Raw genomic sequence first — 18,516 nt, 5'->3', positions numbered from 1 at the left:
TATAGAGCTAACTTGTTCTAAGATAACAAAATCTCATTTCTTGTTGAGAGATGAATATCCGTCCCAAGATAAATTTACATTTTGGGTTGGTGACAGCGTATTGCAATGCTTTGTTCTTATTGTCAAGAATGTTCTGACATCTAAAATATCAGGGCTTTCAGTTTTGCCCATGATATCTGACCGGGTAAGGCAAACAGATGCATTTCTTGTGTCCTTACTGACTGGTCATCTCTATTCAACCAAAGGAAAGGGCTTTAATTCAGGCATTGGGCAATTCCACCCTTATTCTGTATCACCACATCTGAGACTTCCCCTACAGTCTCCAGACCCAGTCAAAATTATTGACACTTCCAGACAGTTCCTGGCCTCGAGTTCAAACATCAAGTATGTGTTAGCTGACATATTAGAATTTCTGAACAGCAGACCTGGCTAAATGGTTCCTGATGAGCCTTCCATACTCACCCAGGATGTTTTTCTTTGGACAAAACCCGAGAGTCCAGCAGGTTCCGACTTCCTGCCTGTGATATATAGCTAAGGTTGACAAAGGAAAGATGCTGGTTGTACCTGGAATTATGATTAGTGAATTGAATAAGTTTAATAAAACACCCAATTAATTACAGTTATAATACCAGCATGCCAGAGGTAGATTTGGGAACCAGTTCTGCTTCAGTTAGTAGTCGGGTGCAAGATGTAAATTTCTTGGAATTATTGAATGTTTTAAAGGAATGAAGTGATAAACAGTCTCGCGAAGACTGTTTATCCCCATCTAGTAAATGGCTCTCAAGAAAAATGTGCTTCCACAGGTGATACTGTACTTGCAGACCAATGCTAGAGTATGATACTCATTGGGAGTCCTATATGCCTTTTGTGTATTTTCTTAAGGAAATTATTAGGCTATACTATGTTTAGAATAGTTCAAGTGTAGCATCCTTTAGCTTATTCAGCTATGTCTCAGCAAATAGATGAGTTTGCTGCTGCTAAATGTGAACCAAGGTTATCTAATATTTTTATTCCGAACATGGAGAATTTGATGGAAAAAGTTGGTGATAAGTATGCCAGCTTGCATTCCTATTTATTTTAAAATTCCCATCCCCTTGGAGCTAGTTTTCTCATCGAACCCTTTCATGTTCCTTTTGGTCCACTGGAAGAAGTATGCTGTACTGATCTAGAACTCGAGGCTACTGACTGCATTGGCCTTCTCATGCTGGTGGGGAAAGGCTGCCTCAATTCAAGCATGTGTTGGAGCATCTACTTCCGGAGGCTTTGGTTTTGTCCGTGTTAAAGGAGCAGCATCTCATTTTGTTTGAGGCCTCCCCCCCTTATCAAAGTTTCTGATCCTTTGACCCAGTTGTGTCAACATCCCTATGAAGTCTGAGGTTTTTCGGACAGTCGCTCAAAAGCTGTTGCAGCTGAATGTAGTAGAGGAAGTAACATTTCTGTCAAGGGATTTTACGGTTATATTTTTCTAGTCCCAAAAGTTTCAGGCATACGGAGGCAAGTTCTGGCTGTATCAAACCTGAATGAGTTCTAATGAAGTTTAAAATAGAATCTGTCATCAATACTGCTGTGATACAACAAAGGGATTGGATATCTTCAACAAACCTGACAGTTTTTTTTTCTTTTTTTTTTCATGTACGTTCCTTTATTTTGTTATGGTCGAAATATTTACCAGTTCACTTGCTCATGCTTCAGCCCCTCAATTGTTTACAAGAATGAGGGCTTCAATATCCAAGTAGTTACATCTTTTCTCCATTCATGTCCTGATATATCTGGACAACTGTTTGGTGATGAATTCTGCTAAGGAAATGTTAATAAAACTTCAGGGTCTTCTCTTGAATCTTTTTCATCAACTGAGGTACTTGTCAATCTTCAGAAGTCTGATCTTCAATTGACTCAGTTGATCATGTATTAGAGGATGAAAATAGTGTCACTTCTCTTTACCAATGGAGAAGAAAATTCACTCCTTTACGAAGTTTCTCAGTCTTCAAAACGGGACAGGACTAGATCTGATGAATTTATAAACCATTGTACACGATTGAATTATCTTTGTCTATGGTGAGACAACATTCCATACTTCACAAAGGGAGTCTGTCTTAAAATAATTATACCAGATCTTTATATTTGGATGTGTCTAACCTGGGTTGTTGTCTACTCTAGACGACAATCCATATTTCCTGTCTATGGAGCTTCCACGAGTAACACAAGAGCATCAAATGTCGGGAGTTATTAGTGATACACAAGGCTCTTATTCAGATGGAGCTGTGAGTACTCTAATAGGGAAAATCTTAACCATTTATTTGGACAATACCACTGCCACAATGAATGATTTGAAGTTCTCTGGCATCCTGACATCGAAGGTCATTGATGCCGAATAACATACATCTAAAAGCAGGCTGGGGACAAAGTCATGAAATATTTACTTATTTGAAAAGTCATTTCTGCAGGGGACAAAGGAAAGAAATTTGCATTTATTACCCCCAGATTGAATATCTTGACAGATGACCAGTTATGTAGAGAAGATCAAATACTACCAAGCAAATTGTTTCTTCATCCCCAAGTGTGTCCAGTAGATGTGAAAATTGATAGAAAATCCAAATGTGAACTTGTTTCCAGTAAGGTTCAACTAAAGGTGGATGCCATCTGCTCTCCAGTAACATATCCCCAGACATGGGCAGTGGAGGTGATGTTACAGGATTAAAAGAACTGACATGAGCAGTGTAGGTGATGTTACAGGATTGAAAGATCCGAGAAATGTATACTTTTCCTCCTATAGCAATGATCCAAACAGTTATCAAGTGCAGGAAGTTTCAAAATTCAAGGATGACTCTCATGGTTCCCTTGTGGCCGCAAAGACTTGGGTTTCTGATCTGTGGCCACTGTTAATGACAACACCAAAGATGCCTTCTCTCAAATGAGATTTTCTAAAGCAACTAACATTTCATGTTTTTCATCCAAACACTCATGTACAGTACTTCAGCTAACTGCTAGGAGAGACTACAGTATTTTGTGAACAAAAGGGTTGTCATAACCTTCTATCTTTATTTAGGGGTCATCAAGTTGGCACTTCTTACTAGCATGTTGGTAACGTCCTTGCCTGGTGATCGCTAGACTGGTGTTTGAGTTCTGCTAAAACTCGTTAGTTCCTTTGGTCGCTGCAACCTCACCATCCTTGTGAGCTAAGAATGGGTGGTTTAGGGGAGTCTATAGGTCTATCTGATGAGTCATCAACAACCATTGCCTGGCCCTCCCTGGTTTCAGCTTGGATGGAGACGGTGCTTGGCTGCTGATTATATGTATATTGGTCAATCTCTTGGGCATTGTGCTGCTACAGCAATGTCACTGTCCCTTTCCTCTGCCATTCATGCGTGGCATTAAAAGAACTATTTTATTTTACAAATCATGTTTTTGGGGCAGGGTTAGTGAAGTCATCATCTTCATCTTTCTAAATAGTCATTCCTCACTACAATGTAATTAGCAGATTGATCCTCTTACTTTAATTGAGATTCAAGTAAAATGAACAATTAGGTTGGACAAAACAAACAATAAACTTGTAAAAGGAAAATTAGTTATCACACACTATCTTCACTTGTAAAATTTGGAACTCATTTTACATTCCTTTAAGTCTAGGTTTTCTCATCAAGTGGTGTTTTTTTTCTTTTTTTTTTCTTTTTTTTTTTCTATGGTCAAAAGTTTTACAATGTTTGAGGAAAGTGAAATGTATTAAATGTTGGCTACATGATATAGGGTTTATATGGAAAAATAACTTTTGCTTGGAATATATTTTGTTTTCTTGTTTTAGGAACTTGAAGACTTATTATATTTGTTCAAGGAAAATATGAGCTAAGTATCCTTTTATTACAAGGTCAATTTTTCAATATCAAACTTACCCGATGATCATATAGCTGCATCCCTGCTGCCCGACAGAAAAAACCTACGGGCGGAATACGCCAGCGATCGCTATACAGGTGGGGGTGTACATCAACAGCGCCATCTGTCAAGTAGGTACTCAAGTACTCGATGTCAACAAAGAACCAATTTTCCCTCTGTCGTGCCACAGGCAAGACCTACTAAATACGCCGTCCCTAACTGGATTTGTTTTCACAACGATTTGGTGAAGTACACTATTCCAGTTTTGAGCTTTCGCTATGCAGGGGTTTTATCTTCATTTCAAAACTTGAACTCGTTTTGGATAGATTTAATTATGGTGACGAAGAGAGTATGGACTCTCTTTCACTTTTAAATGGCCGACCCTTCCCTTAGACTGAAGTGTTGGTGACGAAGAGAGTATGGACTCTCTTTCACTTTTAAATGGCCGACCCTTCCCTTAGACGGAAGTGTGTTTAGGTTTTTGGTAATTTTGCTTAACAAGTTATAGATCTATTTATTTTATATCTCTCCGCCTTTATAGGCCTCTTCGATTAACTTTCCATTTATTATAAACTTATAAAAATTAATTTTTATGTTTGTTTATATGCGACCTTTCCTAATAGTAGGCGGTCCTTACTTGGAACCGAAGTTAATTAACATTGAGCCCGTCATATCGTATTTACCTTTTAAGAATTTATACCTTTTTAATTTTAATGTTTTTGAAAGAATTTCTTTGATAGTCTCGTACTGTTTTCAAAGATGAACTAACGTTTAGTTTAGTCTCCGCAGTTGTTGACGTTCAGAACGTTCAACATGCGCTCTATCGTTACGATAGAGAGAGAGTATTTCACGGTTTCACGTTGCAGTAAGAGTAAACCGATTCTAGCGTTTCGTTCATTCTTTCTTAGCTTAAATGGTTTAAATTCTAAATAAAGGAACTTTTTATTTGGGAAACCTTTCAGTTTTTTCCTTTAGCAAATAATATGTTTTAGCGATATATAATTGGGCTCTTCTCTCAGGTTCTAAGTCAAGAGAAGAGAGAGAGAGATAGAGACGGAGGGAGAGAGAGGAGAATAAACGTTTCGTTCAAGCGGGTAACGTTGTTCTCGTTTTTACTCTTCTCCCTAGTCGCTGTAGGGGAAGAAGGTAAAACGTTTCTAGAGTTTTATTCTTGTTCCCAGGCTTTATGCGGTGAGAGATTTTAAACGTAGTTTATTTGATCTAGTGTTTAGTCTCTTTTCCAGCCACTGAATTCTTTATCTTTAATTATGTTTTTCTGTTGCATTGTAAAACTGTTTTCGCAATTACTACCTTTTAATGAAGGATAGGATTGCGTGTTTCAGGTAGAAATCTGTTAAAGTTTCGATTTCAGTGAAATAAGTGCAAACAGAAAATCAAAAGTGATAAAGTGATATGCGCAAAGTGTTACAGTGTTGCGTTCGAGGGTTCGTCTGTTCGTGCCAGTTGTTCACCTAGTCCGATACCTCTTACAAGCTCCCAAGCCCAGGGGAGAAGTAATGTCGAACGACTTATGGGTTCCACAGGCCTTGATCGACGAACAGACGTTTCCCTCCGTGGTTTCGGGTGTATCTACACACGTTGCCGACGTGATCACCCCACCCACACAAAGACGAGAGAGCCCATTTATTCCTCGTCTGCGGAAGAGGTTTCGCGTAGAAACCATGGACCAAATCTTGCAGCTTTTTAAGTGCAAGTCGGTCCCTTCCGCGCAAGTCCAACGGCCTAGGTGTAGCCACTGGGTCAGTTCGGACTCGCTGCAGTCATCCGACGACGGCACCTCCCAAGAGAGGCAAGGTGGTACCGCAACTGGCAGTAACTCCGTCTGTTGCCGCACCAGCTGTTTTAGACCCTCAGTCACAACGGACAGTAGCTCCGTTTGTTGCCGTCTTTTGTAGACCCTAGTGGTCCATGCTGCAGACTATGCAGTCTCAGCTTGCTTCCTTCATGCAGGAGTATCGTGCTGAGAAGGTTGACACTGCACCTGTTAACCTACAACCTGCCACGGTTGTGCGCTCAGCAGATACTGCGGCTGCCTGCTCCGATGCGCAGTCGACCCTGCCAGACGCATGTTCATGCTGCACCCTCCGTTGACATGCGTGAGCTACCGCATCAGCAGTGGAAGGTGCTGTCAAGCTGCCGTGTTTTGACGCAATGCGGCATGCTCCGCAATCCACGGCAGTCCCTCCCACGCACCAGCACTCCGCTTTTGTTGTTGCCAGCTCCCACACTCCGACTGCGGAGAAGGTTGACGATGCACCCGTTGGCCTTCAGCCTGCCACGGTTGTGCGCCCAGCATGGCTGCCTGCTCCCACACTCTTGTTGTGAGAGCTCCTCCACCCATGCGCAGTCGACCTTGCCAGACGCATGCTGACTCCCACAGACACACGGAGCACTCCGTTGCCGTGCGTGAGCTACCACAAGCTGCCGTGTTTTGACACGGTGTGTCAGCCTCCGCAACACACTGTGGTTACCGCCACTCGCCCGCAGCAGACTAGTCAGTCAGGAGTTGAGGCTTCCCCACACAGCTTTGGTTGTTGCCAACTCACAGACTGTCAAGTAGTTACATGACGTTGCCTTCTGGTCTGCTACTAATGCACCAGTGCTGTGTGTCCTCACGCACCTGTTGTGGTTGACAGTTCAGTTTTTGACAGTTCACAGACTGTCAAGCAGTTACATAACGTTGCCTTCTGGTCTGCTGCTTATGCACCAGTGAAACCCTCACTGAGATAACCTAGCTTTTCTCGGACATGGTTCCTGTAGATGAGAAAGTGCTGTTCTCCCTCCTTCTGATATTCCCTTGAGGACTCTGTCATTTGGAGAGGAGCCTTAAGCTGCTTGGCCTCCTATGGACTTTAATTAAAGCATAACATGCTTTCAGGGATGGTAAATGGTTCCGCTTCAGTCGCTAACCCCGTCTGTTGCCACACCTGCTCCCATAGACCTTGGGCTTTGTTGCAAGACATGCAGTCCAAGCTTAGTCCTTGATAGAGGAGTTTTTACGGAGAAGAACCTTCTAGCCAACAACCTTCCTACCGGTTGGTTGTACGCCCTGTTGACGCTGAGGTATCCTACTCACGTCCGCCAGTTGAGATGGTTCCTCCACCGGTGCGACCCAGTGTGGGTTGCCAGTCGCACGTTGACGTTAAGCGACTCTCGGAGGTGGTTGTGGACGTTCAGTGTGTCACTAGGAAGACGTTCAACAACCAGCAGAGGTGACTTGTTGTGACGCAGTGCGGCAACCTCAGCAACCCGATAAGGGGTTGTCTGCACAACCCAGACAGTCTAGACAGTTTCGGGTTGTCGCTGTACTTCCTCGCGTCCCCATGGTTGACAGTTCACAGACTGTGCAGCAGTACCATGATCTTGTGTCCGGCTCCGTCACGCATCCACCAGTGCGACCGGATTCAGCGAGTCAGACGTTGCCCACTCCGTTGCCGTTTCCTCATCAGTTTCGGATGAGGAACCCTCTGATGAGGACATGGCTGAACAAGACGATCAACCCCCAGCCCTGCTATCCATCCAGAAGATGCTGAAGAAGGAACACGGCCCTGTCAGGCTGTGGATGAGTCTGGTTAGGACACTGTCATCCGTGGTTCAATTGGTGTCACTTGGAAGACTACACCTCCGTCCTCTTCGGTATCATCTAGCTCTTCACTGGAAAAGGACAAGACGCTAGAAGCGGTCTCGATCCCGGTTTCCGGAAGATAAGTCTGGTCTGACTTGATGAAAGGACTTTATCAACCTTTGAAAGGGTCTTCCCCTGACTGTTCAGACTCCCAACCACGTTCTCTTCTCAGACGCATCGGACGTAGGCTGGGGTGCGACCTTAGGCGGTAGGGAATGCTCGGGATTATGGAACTCGAGTCAAAGGACAATGCATTTCAACTGCAAGAAGCTTCTGGCAGTACGTCTGACCTGGAAAAGCTTCAGGTCTCTCCTTCAAGGCAAAGTAGTGGAGGTGAACACGGTCAACTCCCTGCTTTGATGTACATCTCCTAGCAAGGAGGGACCTACTCTCTGACATGGTACGAGTTCGCAAGTGACCTCCTCTCCTGTTCAACAGGTCTAGACTTTTCACTAGTAACGAGTTTCATCCAAGGCAACTTGAATGTCTTAGCAGATTGTCTCAGTAGGAAGGGACAATAATTCCAACATTTTGGACCCTCCACAAGGATGTATGCAAGAGACTTTGGGTCACCTGGGGACAGCCAACCATAGATCTCTTCGCAACCTCGATGTCCAAGAGGCTCTCATTACTTTGCTCACCTATCCCGGACCCAACAGTAGTTCTTATAGATGCCTTTCTACTAGATTGGTCTCATCTAGATCTATATGCATTCCCTCCGTTCTAGATTGTCAACAAGGTACTGCAGAAGTTCGCCTCTCACGAAGGGACAAAGTTGACGCTAGTTGCTTCCCTCTGGCCCGCGAGAGAATAACTTACCGAGGTACTTCGATGGCTAGTAGACGTTCCCAGAACTCTTCCCCTAAGGGTGGACCTGCTACGTCTGCCACGCGTAAAGAAGGTACTCCAAGGCCTCCACGCTCTTCGTCTCGCTGCCTTCAGAGTATCGAAAGACTCTCGAGAACTAGAGGTTTTTCGAAGGAGGCAACCAGAGCGATTGCTAGAGCAAGGAGAACATCCACCCTTAGAGTCTACCAATCGAAGTGGGAAATCTTCCGAAACTGGTGCAAGTCAGCTTCCGTATCCTCGACCAGTACCTCTGTAACTCAAATAGCTGACTTCCTCTTATATCTGAGGAAAGAGCGATCTCTTTCAGCTCCCACTATCAAGGGTTACAGAAGCATGTTGGCATCAGTCTTCCGTCACAGAGGCTTAGATCTTTCCAACAATAAAGATCTACAGGACCTCCTTAAGTCTTTTGAGACCACGAAGGAGCGTCGTTTGGTTACACCTGGTTGGAATTTAGACGTGGTTCTAAGATTCCTTATGTCAGACAGGTTCGAACCACTTCAATCAGCCTCCCTGAAAGATCTCACCTTTAAGACTCTTTTCCTGATATGCTTAACCACAGCTAAAAGAGTCAGTGAGATTCATGCCTTCAGCAAGAACATCGGATTCTCATCCGAAACGGCTACATGTTCTACATCTTGGTTTTCTAGCCAAACACGAGCTGCCTTCTCGGCCTTGACCAATATCGTTCGATATTCCTAACTTATCGTATGGTTGGAAATGAACTAGAAAGAGTATTATGTCCTGTAAGAGCTCTTAAGTTCTATTTTAAAACCTTTACGAGGCCCGTCTGAAGCTTTATGGTGTTCAGTTAAGAATCCATCTTTGCCTATGTCAGGGAATTCTTTATCCTATTTTTATCAGACTGTTAATACGAGAAGCTCATTCCCTTCTGAATGAGGAAGACCAAGCTTGGCTGAAGGTAAGGACACACGAAGTAAGAGCTGTCACAACTTCCGTGGCCTTTAAACAAAATAGATCTCTGCAAAATATATTCGACGCAACCTATTGGAAAAGCAAATCAGTGTTCGCGTCTTTTATCTTAAGAATGTCCAGTCTCTTTACGAGAACTGCTACACTCTGGGACCATTCGTAGCAACGAGTGCAGTAGTGGTGGGGGCTCCACCACTACAATTCCCTAATTCCAGAACCTTTTTAATCTTTCTCTTGAAATATTTCTGGGTTGTCCGGAAGGCTAAGAAGCCTTTCGCATCCTACTTGATTTGGCGGGTGGTCAAAATCATTTCTTGAGAAGCGCCTAGATTAGAGGTTTTGATGAGGACCTTTAGTATGGGTTGCAACCCTTCATACTTCAGCTCCTAGGAGTCGCTCAGCATCCTATGAGGATCGTGAGGCTCAGTAAGGAAGACGTACTTAAAAAGGCAGAGTAATTGTTCAAGTCGTCTTCCTTACCAGGTACTTATTTATTTTATGCTTGTTATTTTGAATAACTGCTAAAATGAAATACGGAATACTTAGCTCATAATGTCAACTTGTAATGCTGGTCTCTACCCACCCCCCTGGGTGTGAATCAGCTATATGATCATCGGGTAAGTTTGATATTGAAAAATTTTATTTTCCTTAGTAAAATAAATTTTTGAATATACTTACCCGATGATCATAAATTAAAGGACCCACCCTTCCTCCCCAATAGAGAACCAGTGGGACAGAGGAGAAAATTGGTTCTTTGTTGACTTCGAGTACTTGAGTACCTACTTGACAGATGGCGCTGTTGATGTACACCCCCACCTGTATAGCGATCGCTGGCGTATTCCGCCCGTAGGTTTTTTCTGTCGGGCAGCAGGGATGCAGCTATATGATCATCGGGTAATTATATTCAAAAATTTATTTTACTAAGGAAAACAACATTTTACAGATATAAATTTTTAGCAGATTTTCCAGTAGTTATTTAAGAGGTAATACTGAATTACCTTATTCAATCATTTATCATGGCCATAAGTGGTAAAACAAAATTCTTAGAACATTCATTTTACTGAACTTCACTAAAAAAAATTGCTCTGTAAAGGTTTGTACAGTATTCCAGTATTTCATGTCATTATCACTTCAATTGATATACGGTAGCTAAATAGGTTTGCTGATTTAGCTCTACTTGCAAACATTGCTTCTGAGTCCTGTTATATTATTGTTATCGTGCAGTGGTTGCTGTTCATAGGCAAAATAAGATTTAGGAAGTCTTAATAAAATTAAGTTCAAGTTTGGATTTTTTACCTTTGATATCTGTAGTGTAAAAATAAACAAATTTGGAAAACTTGTAGTCATACAGAACAAAGCGAATATTGTCAGGGAAGCAGAAGTGTATGTTCATGAAATTCTGCTAATACAGTGAACCCTCGCTACTTCGCGGTTCGACCATCGCGGATTCACCACTTTGCGGATTTTTTCCATAACCCATATGTATACAGTAATATATATATATATATATATATATATATATATATATATATATATATATATATATATATATATATATATATATATATGCATATATTTATGTATATATGTATGTATGTATATATGTAGGTATGTATATGTGTATACATATATATATATATATATATATATATATATATATATATATATATATATATATATATATATATACACACACATATATATATATATATATATATATATATATATACATATATATATATATATATATATATATATATACATATATATATATATATATATATATATATATACATATATATATATATATATATATATATATATATACATATATATATATATATATATATATATATATATATATACATATATATATATATATATATATATATATATATATATATATATATATATATACATACATATACATATATATATATATATATATATATATATATATATATATATATATATATATATATATATATATATATATATATATATATAAAGTAGGAAGATGTGATGTAGTTCTAAGGGAAAAGTATGGGAAATATGTCTGGGTAATAAGCAAAGCTCTACCTCCAGTTTGTTTCTTCATTATGATCAGAGATAAATGTAAACAAAACATTGGTTGCCATTTTTTATCGTGATTTTTAGCGTGTTTAGGAAACGCATGATATAAAATCGCCTTTAATATTTGTGCTTGTTTTAGTTTAGGGTACTGTAGTACATGCATTAAGTGTTCTGTACATTAAAGGGTAGTTTGTTAACAGTACTACGTACAAGGGAAGGTTTTAAAAGTCTGAATATACATGTTGAATAAATAGGTAGATATGGTGTCACTACTTCGCGGATTTTCACCTATCGCGGCCGCGTCTGGAACCTATCTACCGCGATAAACGAGGGTTCGCTGTATTTTGTTTCCTTTCAATATCATTGTGATTCATTTGCATGCTCTATATTATACAGTAGTTAAATACATTTCATTTTTGGAAGATGCTGCTGATTTGCAATAATAGACCTGTGAAATTTGGGGATTTTTCCCAGGTAATGGAAACATTTTTTTTTTAATGGACTTCAGTGTGAATATCTTTATTATATTGATATGTATATTAATTCATTCTTCCTGAGTTCTTAGTTTCATTGGAAATTTGTGCTCCCTACACTAGATGCATGGTAATACATGTCAGTTCAACCAGAACTGTAAATTTTACTATACTTTTTGCCTTTTCAGTTCTACGAAAGCAGCCAATTAATCCAAAGGTGGCCATGAAACCTCTATATTGGACAAGAATTCAGTATAATACACCAAAACCACCTAAGTCAGAGAGTTCTGAATCTGAATCTGAAACAAATAAAGAGTCGACTGATGATGAGAAACCAGAGAAAGCTCAAGAGGTAGATGATACTGCCGAGGCTGAGAAACCAGCGACAGACACTACTGATGGTGAAGGTAAATTGAAACAAGAAGAGAAATCAGACGGAAAGAATGAAGGTGAAGGTAAATTGAAACAGGAAGAGAAATCAGAAGGAAAGAATGAAGGTGAAGCAGAAACTAATGAAAAGGAAGAAAAAACTAAAAAGACAAAAAGAAAAAGGAAAAGAAAGTGAGTACAGATTACTTTACTATTTTAGTTCTATGAAACTCCCTTGATGTTCATAATTCTTTACTCTCAATGCTTGTTTTTACATAAAATTTTACCATATAGCTAAAAACAATTGTTTACTTTCATTAGGCCTAAGTCTCTAGTACAGTATTAAGACAATCTGGCAGTTAATGGCAATAAGCTCAGCTTAGGTATGCAGTAAATAGTTGTCGATGTTAATCCCCTCCAGATTGAGGTGCTTTGTGATGTAGACTGTTAGAGATAATAAGTGATGTTTTCCTCTGGAATTACAAATTCTGGAGAGAGTTGTTCAAGGAAGTTATTGTTGGGCAACCATGATCCTCTTTCTCTTGTGATTGGGATAATAAAGGGATTTTGACGAAGGAAAAATCTATTTCTGGGCGAGAGACCTGTGCCGCCCAGTGAAATACTCCTAGAGCACTATTTCTAAGGAATATAACTGCTATATATTACCAGAGAAAAAAAGCATAGGAATGCCAGGTTGAACCCAGCTCGCTCACCTATAAAAGGTGTCGGTATAAAATACTGGGGCGTGATAATTCACAACCAGAGGTCTCGCACTATTTAGATATCTCCTCTTCAAAATCCCCGCCACAGCGAGGTGCCGTTCAACACTACTACCACTAACCCAACCCACGCCAGTGACGTCACTCCTCATAGCACCCAAGGTTTGGGGCCCATGTTGGGAGGGAAGTCAAGGGAGGGTTCACTGGGCGGCACAGGTCTCTCGCCCAGAAATAGATTTTTCCTTCGTCAAAATCCCTTTTCTGGGCTCCGACCTGTGCCGCGCAGTGAAATAGTACCAGAGAAATGGTCCCAAATCTTGGAACAATACCTGAGGAAGTAAAATAAAATCCAAAATAACAGGTAAAAGGATAGCAAGACATAGTTGATTAAGGTTCACTATGTTCAGGAGGAATCACATTCCCTGCTGCCACTGTAGCAAATATAAGGCTTCCAGAGGTTTTAAGCAGTGGCGTTTAAATACTGTTGGAGACTTCCGGCCTATATATTTAGTAAGTCCAGTGAAGTTCATAGTAATTAACTGAGGTAGCTACAGCTCATATATCATGGACGTGAGGGAGTGATGTGGGAATGATTCTAGGTAGCCCGTTAATGAAATGCAGAATCTTCTGTCTGAGTCCTTTCAGGATGATGGTTCTTCACCTTCTCTAATGGGTAAGGGCCCCGAGGACTGAACGGGAGATATGTTTAAGTAGGCTTCCAGAGTGTTTACTGGACATAAAGATGGGTCCTGCGGAAGTGGGACAATCTTCCAGGGGAACCGTCTGTCCTGGGGGTCCTCATTTTCGCTAAAAATCTTTTGTCAGGGGAAAGGAGTACTTCCCCTGACGAGAGAAATTCAATATGACCTGGATCTCTAGACAAGGCTGAAAGTTCTGATATTCTGGCGCCAGAAGTCAGGTTCATTAAGAACAAGGATTTCCTAACCAATGGAATATAATGGCAAGTCTCGTTAAGAGTGTCTGAAGCCAACTTAAGTGCGTCATTCAGAAACCAGGAAACTGAGCTAGGGTGAGTTGATGGTTTCAATCTGGCGCAGGTTCTCGGGATGGATGAGAAGTATGAATCTGTAAGGGCAATATTAAAGCCAATTGTAAAACCTTCAAGGCTGACTTAATTTGTGGTAATAGTACAAGTCGCTAAGTCTGATTCAAATAAAATTCTGAAGAAGGTTACTGTCAGATTCATAGTCATCGTCTCAACCTTTGAGTCCCTTAAAAACTGGCAAGTTTCATAACAGCCGAATCATACTGTCGAAGGGTGGATCCCCTCTTATCTGATTCTAAAAATAACGTATTTGAGGATCAATATCTGCACCTCTTGAGCTGCAAATTTCATAAAGTCCAGAAAGGTAGGGCATTCTGAATTTGAGGAAGCTAACACACAGCGAGTTGTACTGCTTGTGTTAGTATTGGATTGGGGATCTGTCGAGGTGGAGACCCAGTTCCACCAGAAGGGGAAACCCGTTGTGCTTGGGCCAGATGGGGACTACTAGAGCAACTTGGCCTTTGAAAGTCCTGAACTTGTCTAACACTTTCATCGACAGATTTATTGGTGGGAATAGGTAAATTCTCTCCCAAGTGTTCCAGACTAATGATACGGGCTGGGAGCTACGTAGCACTCTAGTTGTAGTTGGACTTGTTGCAAACAGATCTATCTGGAGATCCGGAACCTGAGAAAGAATCCAACTGAAGGACATTGGGTCTAGTGACCACTCCGACTCCAGCGGAGTTGTCCTCGAAAGTGCGTCCGCCACTATCTATCTAGAAGAAACCTGATATGTTGGTTTTTGGCTGGAGCCGGTTGCTTAAGGTCAAAAATACCGCCATGGCCTCTAAAACATTGATATGAAGTTGGCGGAATATTGTTGACCATAGTCCCAGGACTTTCGTGTACTGAGAGTATCCCCCCCCCCCCCCCCGCCTGTTAGGTAGTCGTCTGTGTAAATGACGAGCTTGGGGGTGGATATTGTAAGGAAACGGATTTGCCAGATTTTGACCTTTGTCCATGGTTGAAGTCTTTTCTTCAGAATTGGTTGGAGTCGAGCCCTTTGTCTCGATATTACTCGTTTTCCTGGAGCACCATACTCGGCTTATATCTTTCAGTCTGGCCTTCAGTAGTATATCTGTTACTGAGGCAAACTGGAGGGCACCCAGGATTCTCTCTTGATTTCTTCTGGAAGACAATTTGTCTTTGAGAAAACGTATTGTGTTTTGCTATATTGTTCCTCTTGGCTGTTGGGAGACAGAGTGTGGGAGCATAGAACCCATTGAATCCTAACCATGAAACTTGTCCTCGGGACCAAACGAGATTTCTCGAAGTTGATTTGGAACCAAAATTGTTGTAAGAGATTATCACTCTGTAGTTGCTGTGAGGCAGTTTGCCTAGTTGAAGCCTAGAAACGGACGAAAATGCCTTGCTTTCGGAACATGATAGCAAACGTCTGCAAGATCCATAGGGGAGGTGACGGCCCCACAGAGAAGCAAGGTCCGCACCTGAGAGATGGTCAGCATGTGAAACTTGTCGCATTAAATGTAAGAATTCAGAAGCGACAGGTCTAGGACTACTCTTCGCTATTCTGAGTCTTTCTTTGGCCCGCTGAACAAGTGATCCTGAAATTACAAACGATTTACTTTCTTTATTGCTTCCTTTTGCAATAAATCGTTTTCATATAAGACTAGCTCTTCCGTTGGATGTTGATGAAAACTGGTTGGTGGAGGGGGCCATTCTATCCAACTCCACCCCAGACCTTTGGAAATTATACTGAAAGCCCAAATGTTGAACGTTCAACGGTTCCGGAAGATGTAAAGTCCTACCCCTACCTGAGAACTCCCAATGATTTGCTGCGGATTTACCTCCTCGGCCTCGAGAGTAGCTGTTGCGAAAAGTCCCTCTCGAGCTAGCGCCTCTGGGGCGCTGGTAACCCTGGAAAGCACCCTGAGTTTCAAAGGTGGGCCTAAGGGCTGGGGAAGTAGTATAGGAGGTAGTTGCTACTTGGGACTGAGGAACCAGCACGTATTGCTGTTGGGGTTGACCCTTCGAAGTGAAAGGTTGACTCCCCTGTGCCACCGGGATGGTTTGAACCACCTGTTGGGACTGCCGGTTTGGAAGGAATGGAAAGATCTCAGACTCTTTCTACCTCGAGATTGGTTGCTGGCCGGTTCGAACTTGTGCTTGGGGACTAAGCCCATCGAACCTTGAGGCTCTGATTGACCCTAGCAGCTCCAGACTGGGGCTTTAATGAGCTTGTTAGGCTCATGTCTGATAGTGGCTTCAGACAAGACATGCCTACAGCAACGACGTCTGGCCGCAAAGAAGTCGTAGGAATCAGACAGTAAGGTTTGAAGTAATGACTTCGTCAAGACCTTAAAAGGTGGTTCTTCTTCATACATTAAAGAGGTCTTTTCTGCCATTGTAGCCGAGTTGATATGTCTACTCAGGCGCATACAGGCTTCGAGCTCGAGGCATATCAGAGATTCCGGAAGCCTGGGTAGCCACTCACTGAACTGAATGGGAGCACAGTCAGCGCTTAATTTACCCGATGTGAAGGTCGCCGGGGCGTTAGTCCAGCAATCGTGATCCCCCAGGGACAGGAGGGAGGTCGGATGCGTTTCCTTCAGCTGCGGTAACGGCTTGTCCTCGTTTATTGCCTGCTGAGCAAGGTCCGATATCTTAGTGACACACGGAGTAGGGGTTTACTCCTCCACTAGAAACATCGTGTACGGGCTCTTGTGAGGTGTTAACGTAGTGTTAACACACTCCCACTCGTTTAAGGGCCGGACCCAGGTGGACTGAGCCTGCCCCTTTGGGTACATTTTGGTTTCTTTGGGGACCTTGTCAAACCTTACGAGTGTCTCCTCGGTAAGGCATGCGAAACCAGAGAGAGGGAACTGTAGACCCGGCGGGTAGAATTCAAAACCTTCTACAGTCCGGGTGCCAAACCCTTCGATGGTTAACATACCATCTTTGAAGGGAGAGCGCAAGGCCCCCTTCCACGGATTGCTTTCGACGAATTCCGGGAGCTTAGAGGCATCCGGGATGATATATTGTGCTGTTGAGGTAGCCCATAACAAATGAGACCCTGTAAGAGGCTATCTGGTTTAGCACTCTCTCTTCCCCCTAATGGGCAATAATTCCATTCAATTGTCAAGTTCACAGAGGCACCAGGAATCTTCCATCCTATAATTCGTGGTGACTCGGTATGTGACACGAGGTTTGAGCCAGTGAGCTACAGAGGTCCGTAATTTATATATATATGTATATATATGGATAAATATCAGCACAACATCGTGTTCAAATAGAAATAAATTTCTACCTCATCCCTGGGATCGGTCGCTGGCCTCTTCTAATGAAAGGTCAGGTTGAAACTAACTATGCCACGAGAGGCCATGCATCAATCTGGAAAGGGTTGCCGAATCGAAGGGAGCCTCCGGGGTCGTAGGTTTCAGGCCGGGCTTCGCTCTCGACCCAAGAGAAGTCTTAACTGGTTTGGTGATTTGGAAGACCTGTGAGTCTTTGGTAGGGCTGGCAGGTAGCTTTAACTTTAGGGACAACGGGACGTGGCCCGACATCAGCCACGTGCTTCCTTGAAAACCCTAAAAGGAAGAGACACAGGGTCTCTTTGCCCTGACACTCCAGGCAAACCCGCCAACCCAGATCTAAAGAGTCGCCAAGGTAGAAGAGACTGCGAGCTCCGAAAGAGGGTATATCGTTACTAATGAACAAGGTAACTCCGTTGGGAATGTAAAATAAATAGATCGAGAATAAATGTTTAAATCGATCAATCACAAAGGAAATAAAATGAAAATCCCAAAATAATATATCCGAAGTTATAATTATAGATAGTAACGACAGGGGCACCTACAGTGTCCCATAGTAGGGTAGTAACCCAAAAAGATCCGGGTGTTCCGAAGTCTTAAAATAGACCGGTATGAAACCGGGACAAAAGGCTATGAACAAAATTTCGGACCGGTATAATAACCGGGGAGAAAACTTTCATAAATTAACTGACATTGTCAAAATAATTCCATAAAAGGTGAAGATTATCAATGAAATAATATTGTCATAGCGCGAAATATACTATCCCGTCGGTACTGGGGAAGTATAGAATAACATAAAGATACATAAGTATCCCATAGCAGGTCAGTAACCTAAAGAGATCCGGATGCTCCGAATTCTTGAATTAGACCAATATGAAATCGGGACAAAAGACTATGAACAAAATTCAGATCGGTACAGTAACCGGGGAAAAACTTATCATAAATTAACTGACTTTGTTAAAACAATTCCATAATAAGTTAAGGTTATCAATGAAAAAATATTGTCATAGCGAGAAATATACTATCCCGTTACTACTAGGGAAGTATAGAATAAAATAAAGATACGTGAGTGTCCCATAATAGGTTAGTAACCTAAAAGGATCCGGGTGTTCCGGGTTCTTAAAGTAGACCGATATGAAACCGGGACAAAAGGCTATGAACAACTCTAGGACCGGTTTAGTAACCGGGGAAAAACTTATAAATAAACTGACATTGTTAAAACAATCCCGTAATAAGTTAAGGTTATCAA

The 18,516-nt window shown here is 41.8% G+C and overlaps 1 protein-coding gene across 3 annotated transcripts in view; it reads left to right on the top strand.

Moving 5' to 3' along the window:
• LOC137616297 (uncharacterized) overlaps positions 1 to 18,516 on the top strand; it is a 308,280-nt gene that overhangs the window by 233,487 nt on the left and 56,277 nt on the right. For 2 of the 3 annotated variants that reach the window (XM_068345942.1, XM_068345940.1), the window contains one exon: positions 12,030 to 12,402. In XM_068345942.1, coding sequence (XP_068202043.1) covers positions 12,030 to 12,402 — 373 coding nt within the window. The remainder of the gene's footprint in view (positions 1 to 12,029; positions 12,403 to 18,516) is intronic. The other variant, XM_068345941.1, reaches the window with a different exon arrangement.

Source organism: Palaemon carinicauda, chromosome 22, assembly GCF_036898095.1.
Source record: "Palaemon carinicauda isolate YSFRI2023 chromosome 22, ASM3689809v2, whole genome shotgun sequence".
In the NCBI taxonomy this organism is placed as follows: domain Eukaryota; kingdom Metazoa; phylum Arthropoda; class Malacostraca; order Decapoda; family Palaemonidae; genus Palaemon; species Palaemon carinicauda.
Note: the sequence above shows the minus strand (reverse complement) of the source record. Positions and strands in the feature narration are given on the sequence as shown.